We start from the raw sequence: 11849 nt of genomic DNA, 5'->3' as shown, positions 1-11849 counted from the left end.
CCCCAGTATCCCACATATCTGCCAGCACCCCATTACCCCCAGTACCCCCCACACCTCCCCAGTACCCCCATGTCCCCAGAATCCATGTACCCCCCAGTATCTCCATATCCCCCAGTATCCCCATACCTTCCTGCATTCCCCATTCCAGTATCCATGTACCCCCCAGTATCTCCTTTATCCCCCATTCCCTGCAGCATCCCCCATGTCCCCCAGCATCCCCTGTACCCCCATATCCCCCATTCCCTGCAGCATCCCCCATGTCCCCCAGCATCCCCTCTACCCCCATATCCCCCATTCCCCCCATTCCCACCATGTCCATCAGCATCCCCTCTACCCCCCATTCCCCCATGTCCCCAGCATCCCCTGTACCCCCATATCCCCCATTCCCCCCAGCATCCCCCAGGTCCCCCAGCATCCCCTGTACCCCATATCCCCCATTCCCTGCAGCAACCCCCATGTCCCCGACCATCCCCTCTACCTCCATATCCCCCAGCATCCCCTCTGTCCCCCATATCCCCTCTACCCCCATATCCACATGTCCCCAGCATCCCTCAGTATCCCATGTATTCCCTGCAGCATCCCCCATTCCCCCCAGCATCCCCCATGTCCATCAGCATCCCCTCTACCCCCGTATCCCCCATGTCCATCATCATCCCCTCTACCCCCCATTCCCCCAGCATCCCCCATATCCCCCAGCATCCCCTGTACCCCCATATCCCCGGTACCCCCGTATCCCCCATGTCCCCAGCATCCCCCAGCATCCCCTGTACCCCCGTACCCCCATTCCACCCATGTCCCCCAGCATCCCCCATGTCCCCCAGCATCCCCTGTACCCCCATATCCCCCATTCCTCCAGCATCCCCCAGCATCCCCTGTACCCCCCATGTCCCCCAGCATCCCCTGTACCCCCGTATCCCCCATGTCCCCAGCATCCCCTGTACCCCCGTATCCCCCATTCCCCCAGCATCCCCTGTATCCCCCAGCATCCCCTCTACCCCAGCATCCCCTGTACCCCCGTATCCCCCAGCATCCCCTGTACCCCCATTCTCCCCATGTTCCCCAGCATCCCCTGTACCCCCATATCCCCCATGTCCCCCAGCATCCCCTGTACCCCCATTCCTCCCATGTCCCCCAGCATCCCCCATGTCCCCCAGCATCCCCTGTACCCCCATGTTCCCCAGCATCCCCATTCCCCCCCATTCCCCCCCCTCTCCCCGCGCCCCCCGGCACCCCCAGACCTGGCCCCGCAGCGCCTCAAGCTCGGCCTGGCAGCGCTGGATGAGCCGGTTCAGCTCCTGGATGCGGCCGCGGGTGCTGAGCAGCTCAGCCCCGCGCTGCCCGGCCGCCGTCCGCAGCTCCTCGTACTGCGGGGGCACGGGGAGGGGGGAAGGTCATGGGAGAGTGGAAATGGGGTGGGGGGAGCACGGGAGCATGGGAGCATGGGGTGATGGGGTTATGGGGTTATGGGGTTATGGGATCAGGGGGTTATGGAAGTATGGGGTTATGGGGTTATGGGGTTATGGAGTTATGGGGCTATGGGATTGGGGGGTTATGGGAGCATGGGGTTATGGGGTTATGGGATCAGGGGGTTATGGAGTTATGGGGTTATGGGGTTATGGGGTTATGGAGTTATGGGGTTATGGGATTGGGGGGTTATGGGAGCATGGGGTTATGGGGTTATGGGAGCATGGGGTTATGGGAGCATGGGGTTATGGGGTTATGGGGTTATGGAGTTATGGGGTTATGGGATTGGGGGGTTATGGGAGCATGGGGTTATGGGGTTATGGGGTTATGGGGTTATGGAGGTATGGAGTTATGGGGTTATGGGGTTATGGGGTTATGGGGTTATGGAGTTATGGGGTTATGGGGTTATGGAGTTATGGGATCAGGGGGTTATGGGAGAATGGGGTTATGGAGTTATGGGGTTATGGAGTTATGGGGTTATGGAGTTATGGGGTTATGGGGTTATGGGGTTATGGAGTTATGGGTTTATGGGGTTATGGAGTTATGGGATTAGGGGTTTATGGGAGCATGGGGTTATGGAGTTATGGGGTTATGGGATCGGGGGTTATGGGAGCATGGGTTCATAGGGTTATGGGATCAGGGGGTTATTGGAGCATGGGGTTATGGGGTTATGGGATCGGGGGTTTATGGAAGCATGGGGTTATGGAGTTATGGGGTTATTGGAGCATGGGGTTATGGGGTTATGGGATCGGGGGGTTATGGGAGCATGGGGTTATGGGGTTATGGGATCAGGGGGTTATGGGAGCATGGGGTTATGGAGTTATGGGGTTATGGGGTTATGGGGTTATGGATTTATGGAGTTATGGGATCAGGGGGTTATGGGAGCATGGGGTTATGGGGTTATGGGGTTATGGGGTTATGGGATCGGGGGGTTATGGGAGCATGGGGTCATGGAGTTATGGGGTTATGGATTTATGGAGTTATGGGATCGAGGGGGGTTGGGAGCATGGGGTTATGGAGTTATGGGGTTTAGGGGTTATGGGATCGGGGGTTTATGGGAGCATGGCGTTATGGAGTTATGGGATCGTGGGGTTGTGGGGTTATGGATTTATGTGATCATGGGGTTTTGGGAGCATGGGGTTATGGGATCATGGGGTTATGGGATCATGGAGTTATGGCATAATGGAGTTATGGGAGCATGAGAGTTGGGGATCATTAAGTCTTGGAGTTATGGGATCACAGGATCTTGGAGGTATGGGATCACGGGAGACATGGCGTTACGTGAGCATGGGATCATGTAGGTATGGAGTTACGGGAACCCTGAGTTATGGGATCATGGAGTTATGGGAACAGTGAGTTTTGGCATCATGGAACCATGGGATTATGGGAACATGGGATCATGGGATCATGGAAGCATGGAGTTATGGGTTCATGGAGTTATGGGATCATGGAGTTATGGGATCATGGAGTTATGGGATCATGGAGTTATGGGTTCATGGAGTTATGGGATCATGGAGTTATGGGATCATGGAGTTATGGGTTCATGGAGTTATGGGTTCATGGAGTTATGGGATCATGGAGTTATGGGATCATGGAGTTATGGGATCATGGAGTTATGGGTTCATGGAGTTATGGGATCATGGAGTTATGGGTTCATGGAGTTATGGGATCATGGAGTTATGGGATCATGGAGTTATGGGTTCATGGAGTTTCGGGTTCATGGAGTTATGGGTTCATGGAGTTATGGGATCATGGAGTTATGGGTTCATGGAGTTATGGGATCATGGAGTTATGGGTTCATGGAGTTATGGGTTCATGGAGTTATGGGTTCATGGAGTTATGGGTTCATGGAGTTATGGGATCATGGAGTTATGGGATCATGGAGTTATGGGATCATGGAGTTATGGGTTCATGGAGTTATGGGTTCATGGAGTTACGGGATCATGGAGTTATGGGTTCATGGAGTTATGGGTTCATGGAGTTACGGGTTCATGGAGTTATGGGATCATGGAGTTACGGGTTCATGGAGTTATGGGATCATGGAGTTTCGGGTTCATGGAGTTATGGGATCATGGTGTTTTGGGTTCATGGGGTTTCGGGTTCACGCCCCCCCATTGCCCCCACCTTTCCGTGGCACCGGGCCTCGGCGTCGGCGCGGCCGCGGGCGGCGATGTCCTCGCAGTGCGCGCGCGCCTCGGCCAGCAGAGCCGCCAGGTCCAGGCCGCGGTTGTTGTCCATGGAGAGCACCACGGCCGCGCCCGGCGCCGCCCGCTGCAGCTCCCGCAGCTCCTGCGGCACCGGGAGGGGGGGGTCAGGGGCATTGGGGGGTCCCCGTCCCCCCGTCCCCCCCCCCACAAAGGCCTTGGGGTCCCCACCTCCTCGTGGAGCTGCCGCAGGAAGTTGATCTCGTCGGTCAGGCTCTCCAGACGCGCCTCCAGCTCCACCTTGCTCATGTACGCTTCGTCCACGTCCTGCAGCACCGCCACCGCCACCAGCACCGTCAGGGCCATCCCGGAACCGCCAAACCAGGACCTCCATCCCATCACCCCCATCCCAGCACCCCCAACCCATCACCCCCATCCCTGTCACCCCCATCCCATCGCCCCCATCCCATCACCCCCATCCCATCACCCCCATCCCACCACCCCCATCCCTGTCACCCCCATCCCATCCCCTCATCCCATCACCCCCATCCCTGTCATCCACATCCTGTAACCCCATCCCATCACCCCCCCCATCCCATCACCCCCATCCCATCACCCCCATCCCATCACCCCATCCCCGTCACCCCAATCCCATCACCCCCATCCCATCCCCCATCCATCATCCACCCCCATCCCCCATCCATCCCATCCCCCATCCATCCCATCACCCCCATCCCGTCACCCCCATCCCCCATCCATCCCATCACCCCCATCCCGTCACCCCCCATCCCCCATCCATCCCGTCACCCCCATCCCGTCACCCCATCCCTGTCACCCCCATCCCATCCTCCCCATCCCTGTCATCCACATCCTGTAACCCCATCCCATCCCCCCCATCCCATCCCTCCATCCATCACCCCCATCCCATCCCCCAATCCCACACCCCCATCCCATCACCTCAATCCCATCACCCCATCCCAGCATCCCCATCCCATCCCCCCCATCCCATCCCCCCCATCCCTGTCATCCACATCCCTGTCATCCACATCCTGTAACCCCATGCGGTGGTTGATCCCATCCCTCCATCCATCACCCCCATCCCATCCCCCCATCCCACACCCCCATATCACCCCATCCCACACCCCCACCCTGGGACCATGGGGACCTTCTGGGGCACAAACTCATTTTCCTTCTATGGTGCGGTGGTTGGGGTCATGGGACCTTGGGGATGGGGATGTGGGGTATGGGCTATCGGTTATGGGATATAGGGTCATGGGACCATGGGGATGTGGGGACATGGGGGTATGGGTCAATGGGGATATGGGAACATGGGATATGGGGTCATGGGACCATGGGGATATGGGATACAGGGATGTAGGACATGGGTGTATGGGAACAAGGGTTATGGGACATGGGGAAATGGAGATAGGGGAACACGCAGATGTGGGGACATGGAGAGGTCTGGGTATGGGAACACGGGCACACCAGCTTATGTGGCCATGTGGCCATGGGGCTCATGTGTGCACGGCAACATGGGGAGGACACCTGGATGCAGGGACACTGGGGGGCACCAGGATGCAGGGACACTGGGGGGCACCAGGATGCAGGGACACTGGGATGTGGGGTCCCAGCCCTATGGGCCCAGAGGGGTGCGGGATCCCAGAGCCACAGGAACCCCCCCAGGGGCTGAGGGATGGGGATGCTCCATCCCCACAGCTGGGTCAGTGGAGACCATGGACCATGGACCCTATGGCCCTTATGGACCAGGGACCCTATGGCCCTTATGGACCAGGATGCAGGGACACTGGGATGTGGGGTCCCAGCCCTATGGGCCCAGAGGGGTGCGGGATCCCAGAGCCACAGGAACCCCCTGGGGGCTCAGTGATGGGGATGCTCCACCCCCACAGCTGGGTCAGTGGAGACCATGGACCATGGACCCTATGGCCCTTATGGACCACGGACCCTATGGCCCTTATGGACCAGGGACCCTATGGCCCCTATGGACCACGGACCCTATGGCCCTTATGGACCAGGGACCCTATGGCCCCTATGGACCATGGCCCTTATGGACCACGGATCCTATGGCCCTTATGGACCACAGGCCCAATGGACCCTATGGACCATGGACCCTATGGCCCCTATGGACCATGGACCCTATGGCCCCTATGGACCAGGGACCCTATGGCCCCTATGGACCATGGACCCTATGGACCTTATGGACCGTGACCCTTATGGCCCCTATAGACCATGGCCCCTATGGATGTTATGGACCATGGCCCTTATGGTCCCTATGGACCACAGACCCTATGGCCCCTATGCACCACGGACCCTGTGGCCCCTATGGACCATGGAGCCTATGAACTCTATGGCTCCCATGGACCCTATGTCCCCTATGGACCATGGCCCCCATGTCCCCTATGGCTCCTATGGCCCCTATGAACCCTATGGCCCATGGCCCCAGTGTCCCCTACATCCCCCATGTCCCCATGTCCCCCATATCCCCCCATTTCCCACTGTTCCCTATGTCCCCCATATCCCCCATGTCCCCATATCCCCCATGTCCCCGTATCCCCCATGTCCCCTATGCCCCCCATATCCCCCCATTTCCCACTGTTCCCTATGTCCCCCCTGTCCCCTATGTCCCCCCATGACCCCATATCCCCTATGTCCCTGCTGTCCTCCATATCCCCCATGTTCCCTATGTCCCCCATATCCCCCCTGCCGCCTATATCCCCCCCATGTCCCCACTGTCCCCCATATCCCCTATGTCCCCTATAGGCTCCCCATGTCCCCTATATCCCAATATCCCCCATATCCCCCCTATATCCCCTATGTCCCCCATGTCCCCACTGTCCCCCATATCCCCTATGTCCCCTATAGGCTCCCCATGTATCACCCCCTATATCCCCCATATCCCCCCTATATCCCCTATGTCCCCCATGTCCCCCCTGTCCCCCCATGTCACCTACGTCTCCCCTATAGCCCCCCTATGTCCCCCAGGTCCCCCCATGTCCCCATATACCCCATGTACCCTATGTCCCCCCTGTCCCCCATGTACCCTATGTCCCCTATAGCCCCCCTATGTCCCCACTGTCCCTCATATACCCCAGGTCCCCTATAGGTCCCCCATATCCCCTGTCCCCTATATCCCCATATCACCTATGTTGCCCCTGTCCCCTATGTGCCCTATGTCCCCTATGACCTCCATATCCCTCCTATCCCCTATATCCCCATATCCCCCCTATAGCCCCCCCCGTCCCCTATGTCCCCCATATCCCCCATGTCCCCCCTGTCCCCTATATCCCCTATGTCCCCCATATCCCCTATGTCCCCCCTGTCCCCTATGTCCCCATATCTTCCCCTGTCCCCTATGTCCCCCATATCCCCCATATCCCCCCCCCGTCCCCCCTGTCCCCTATGTCCCCCATATCCCCCATGTACCCCCCTGTCCCCTATGTCCCCATATCCCCCATGTCCCCGATATGTCCCCCCCGTCCCCTATGTCCCCCATATCCCCCATATCCCCCCTGTCCCCCCTTCCCCTATGTCCCCATATCCCCTATGTCCCCCCTTTCCCCTATGTCTCCATATCCCCCATATCCCCTATATCCCCCCCGTCCCCCCTGTCCCCATATCCCCCATATCCCCCCCATGTCCCCCCCCCATCCCCCCTGTCCCCTATGTCCCCCATGTCCCCCCTGTCCCCTATATCCCCTATGTCCCCGCTGTCCCCTATGTCCCCTACGTCCCCTATATCCCCCATATCCCCCCATGTCCCCCCTCTTTCCCCCACCGGCTCTTGCAGTCCCTGAGCAGCTCCCTTGCAGTTCCCAGCTCGGCCTCCAGGCGGCGCCGCTCCTCTCCGAGCCCCTGCAGCTGCCCCCGGAGCGCGGCGCTGCAGCGCTGGAGCAGCGCGGCCGGGCCGGGGCCGCGGGGTCCCTGCGCCCGCCGCTGCAGCAGCGCCCACTTGGTGCCCAGGAGCTCGTTCTGCTGCTCCAGGAGCCGGACCTGGGGGGGAACGGGGGCTGAGGGGGGAAAGGGGGGGCCTGGGGGGGGATTGGGGGTCATTGGGGGGGATTTGGGGTCATTGAGGGGGGGATTTGGGGTCATTGGGGGGGGATTGGGGGGTCATTGGGGGGGATTTGGGGTCATTGAGGGGGGATTTGGGGGTCATTGGGGGAGGGATTTGGGGGTGCTGGGGGAGGGATTTCAGCATTGGGAGGGATTTGGGGTCCTGAGGGGGAGATTGGGGGTCATTGGGGGGGATTTGGGGTCATTGGGGGGCATTTGGGGTCATTGGGGGGGGTATTTGAGGTCATTGAGGGGGGATTTGGGGTCATTGGGGGGGATTGGGGGTCATTGAGGGGGATTTGGGGTCATTGGGGGGGGATTTGTGTGTGTCATTGAAAGGGGATTGGGGTCATTGGGGGGGGATTTGGGGGTCTTTGGGGGGGATTTGGGGGTCATTGGGGGGGGATTTGGGGGTCATTGAGGGGGGATTTGGGGTCATTGGGGGGATTTGGGGTCATTGGGGGGATTTGGGGGTCATTGGGGGGGTTGGGGGTCATTGAGAGGGGATTGGGGGTCATTGGGGGGGGATTTGGGGTCATTGAGGGGGATTTGGGGTCATTGGGGGGGGATTTGGGGTCATTGAGAGGGGATTTGGGGTCATTGAGGGGGATTTGGGGGTCATTGAGGGGGATTTGGGGTCATTGGGGGGGATTTGGGGTCATTGGGGGGGGTTGGGGATCATTGGGGGGGGTTTGGGGTCATTGGGGGGGATTTGGGGGTCATTGAGGGGGGATTTGGGGGTCATTGGGGGGGATTTGGGGGTCATTGGGGGGGATTTGGGGTCATTGGGGGGGATTTGGGGTCATTGGGGGGGATTTGGGGTCATTGGGGGGGGATTTGGGGTCATTGGGGGGGGATTTGGGGTCATTGGGGGGGATTTGGGGGTCTTTGGGGGGGATTTGGGGTCATTGGGGGGGATTTGGGGTCATTGAGGGGGGATTTGGGGGTCATTGGGGGGCATTTGGGGGCATTGAGGGGGGATTTGGGGTCATTGGGGGGGGATTTGGGGGTCCTGGGGGGGATTTGGGGTCATTGGGGGAGGATTTGGGGTCATTGGGGGGGGATTTGGGCGTCATAGAGAGGGGATTGGGGTCATTGGGAGGGATTTGGGGTCATTGAGGGGGATTTGAGGGTCGTTGGGGGGGATTTGGGGTCATTGGGGGGGATTGGGGGTCATTGAGAGTGGATTTGGGGTCGTTGAGGGGGATTTGGGGGTCATTGGGGGGGTTTGGGGGTCATTGGGGGAGGGATTTGGGGTCATTGGGGGGGTTTGGAGTCATTGGGGGAGGGATTTGGGGGTCATTGGGGGGGATTTGGGGGTCATTGGGGGGGTTTGGGGGTCATTGAGGGGGGATTGGGGGTCATTGGGGGAGGGATTTGGGGGTCATTGAGAGGGGATTGGGGGTCACTGGGGGGGATTTGGGGTCATTGAGGGGGGATTTGGGTCATTGAGGGGGGATTGGGGGTCATTGGGGGCGGATTTGGGGTCGTTGAGGGGGATTTGGGGTCATTGAGGGGGATTTGGGGTCATTGGGGGGCATTTGGGGGTCATTGGGGGGGATTTGGGAGTCATTGAGGGGGATTTGGGGTCATTGGGGGGGATTTGGGGTCCTGGGGGGGGATTTGGGGTCCTGGGGGAATTTGGGGTCCTGGGGGGGGGATTTGGGGTCATTGGGGGGGATTTGGGGTCCTGGGGGAATTTGGGGTCCTGGGGGGGGATTTGGGGTGCTGGGTGCAGCCTGAGGGTGCCCCCAGGGGATCCCGCACCCTCCATGGACACGGAGCTGACGGGTCCCCAGCAGAGCACCGGGAAGGGGGTGCAGGGCGCTGGGTGCTGGGGGGTCCCCATTGCACCCCGGGGGGCTGGGGGGGGCAGGACCATGTCCGCAGCGGTGGGGGGGGAATGGGGGTGTCCCCATAGATGGTCCCGGGGGGGGGGGACGGGGACGGGAGGTCCCTGAGGGGCTCAGGAGGTCCCCAAGGGGGTCCCAATGTCCCCGATGGGATCAGGATGGACCTAAAGGGCTCAGAAGGTCCCCAAGGGGGCCAGGAGGTCCCCAAAGGGGTCCCAATGTCCCAGATGGGATCAGGAGGTCCCCGAGGGGGTCCCAATGTCCCAAATGGGATCAGGATGGACCTAAAGGGCTCAGGAGGTCCCAAATGGGATCAGGAGGTCCCCGAGGAGGTCCCAATGTCCCCAATGGGCTCAGGATGGACCTAAAGGGCTCAGGAGGTCCCCAAAGGGGTCCCAATGTCCCAAATGAGATCAGGAGGTCCCCAAGGGGGTCCCAATGTCCCCAAGGGGCTCAGGAAGCTCCCGAGGGGGCTCAGGAGGTCCCCGAGGGGGTCCCAATGTCCCAAATGAGATCAGGAGGTCCCCAAGGGGGTCCCAATGTCCCCGAGGGGCTCAGGAGGTCCCCAAGGGGGTCCCAATGTTCCCGAGGGGCTCAGGAAGCTCCCGAGGGGTTCCGGATGTTCCCGATGGGCTCAGGAGGTCCCCAAGGGGCTCAGGAGGTCCCCGAGGGGGTCCCAATGTCCCAAATGGGATCAGGATGCACTTAAAGGGCTCTGGATGTTCCCGATGGGCTCAGGAGGTCCCCAAGGGGGTCCCAATGTCCCAAATGAGATCAGGAGGTCCCCGAGGGGTTCTGGATGTTCCCAAGGGGCTCAGGAGGTCCCCAAGGGGGTCAGGAGGTCCCCAAAGGGGTCCCAATGTCCCAGATGAGATCAGGAGGTCCCCGAGGAGGTCCCAATGTCCCCAATGGGCTCAGGAGGTCCCAAATGGGATCAGGAGGTCCCCAACGGGGTCCCAATGTCCCCGATGGGCTCCGGATGCACTTAAAGGGCTCCGGATGTCCCCGCTGGGCTCAGGACCCCCCCGCTGGGCTCAGGACCCCCCCGATGGGCTCCGGATGTCCCCGATGGGCTCCGGATGCCCCCGATGGGCTCCGGACCCCCCCCCCGATGGGCTCAGGACCCCCCCGATGGGCTGAGGACCCCCCCGCTGGGCTCCGGACGTCCCCGATGGGCTCCGGATGTCCCCGATGGGCTCCGGATGTCCCCGATGGGCTCCGGACCCCCCCCCGATGGGCTCCGGACCCCCCCGATGGGCTCCGGATGCCCCCGATGGGCTCAGGACCCCCCCCGCTGGGCTCAGGCCCCCCCCGCTGTGCCCCGCTGCGGTCCCGTCCCCACCTTGTCGATGAAGGAGGCGAATTTGTTGTTGAGGTCCTTGATCTGCTCCCGCTCCCGGCGCCGCAGCTCCGGCAGCCCCGGCTCCAGCCCCAGCTCCAGCGGCCGCAGGAGGCTCCGGTTCACCGTGACCGAGGCGATGCCGGCCCCGGAGCCCCGCGGTCCCCCCGGAGCGGCCCCGGAGCGCAGGAGCAGCCCCGAGCAGGAGCGGGACGTGAAGGAGCGGCCCCGGGAGGCCGAGCGGCTCCGCAGCGGCTGCGGGGGGATGGAGACGGACATGGGGAGAGGAGGGGATGGGGACGGGAATGGGAACGGGATGGGAACGGGAACGGGAATGAGAACGGGAATGGGAACAGGAACGGGATGGGAACGGGAACGGGATGGGAACGGGAACGGGATGGGAACAGGAACGGGAACGGGATGGGAACGGGAATGGGATGGGAATGAGTTTGGGAGAGGGCAAAGAGGCTGGGAGGGAGATGGGAAAGGAGCTTGGGATACAGGAAAAGAGGCTGGAAGAAGCTTGGAAGGTGGGAAAGGGGCTACAAGGAGGTTCGGATGAGGTCGGGATACAGGAAAGGAGGTTTGGATGAGGTTGGGATAGAGGAAAAGAAGCTGGAAGGAGGGTGGAAGAAGGCTGGAACGAGGTCGGGATACAGGAAAGGAGGTTTGGGTGAGGTTGGGATACAGGAAAAGAAGCTGGAAGGAGGGTGGAATGAGGTCGGGATACAGGAAAGGAGGTTGGAAGAAGTTCGGAAGGTGGGAAGGGGCTACAAAGAGGGTGGAATGAGGTCGGGATACAGGAAAGGAGGCTGGAAGAAGGCTGGAATGAGGTCGGGATACGAGGAAGGAGGTTGGAATGAGGTCGGGATACAGGGAAGGAGGCTGGAAGAAGGCTGGAATGAGGTCGGGATACAAGGAAGGAGGTCGGAATGAGGTCGGGATACAGGAAAGGAGGCTGGAAGAAGGTTGGAAGGT

General features: G+C 60.7%; 1 protein-coding gene across 1 annotated transcript; it reads right to left on the bottom strand.

The window, feature by feature from the left end:
• Window positions 1–1238: 1238 nt before the first annotated feature.
• Window positions 1239–11176, bottom strand: LOC134158911 (keratin, type II cytoskeletal 8-like; the record flags this gene model as incomplete). The annotated part of the gene is made up of 6 exons (XM_062609337.1): window positions 10875–11176; window positions 7373–7616; window positions 4774–4802; window positions 3840–3935; window positions 3589–3753; window positions 1239–1364 (listed from the first exon to the last, which is right to left on the bottom strand). Coding segments are annotated over exons 1-6 (936 nt in total), but the record flags the coding sequence as incomplete, so codon positions are not given.
• Between the last annotated feature and the right edge of the window lie 673 nt (window positions 11177–11849).

Source organism: Pezoporus occidentalis, unplaced genomic scaffold (genome assembly GCF_034315485.1).
Source record: "Pezoporus occidentalis ecotype Australia unplaced genomic scaffold, CSIRO_AGI_Poc_V1 ctg1368, whole genome shotgun sequence".
Taxonomy (NCBI): Eukaryota; Metazoa; Chordata; class Aves; order Psittaciformes; family Psittacidae; genus Pezoporus; species Pezoporus occidentalis.
This window is presented reverse-complemented; position numbering and strand designations above follow the sequence as displayed.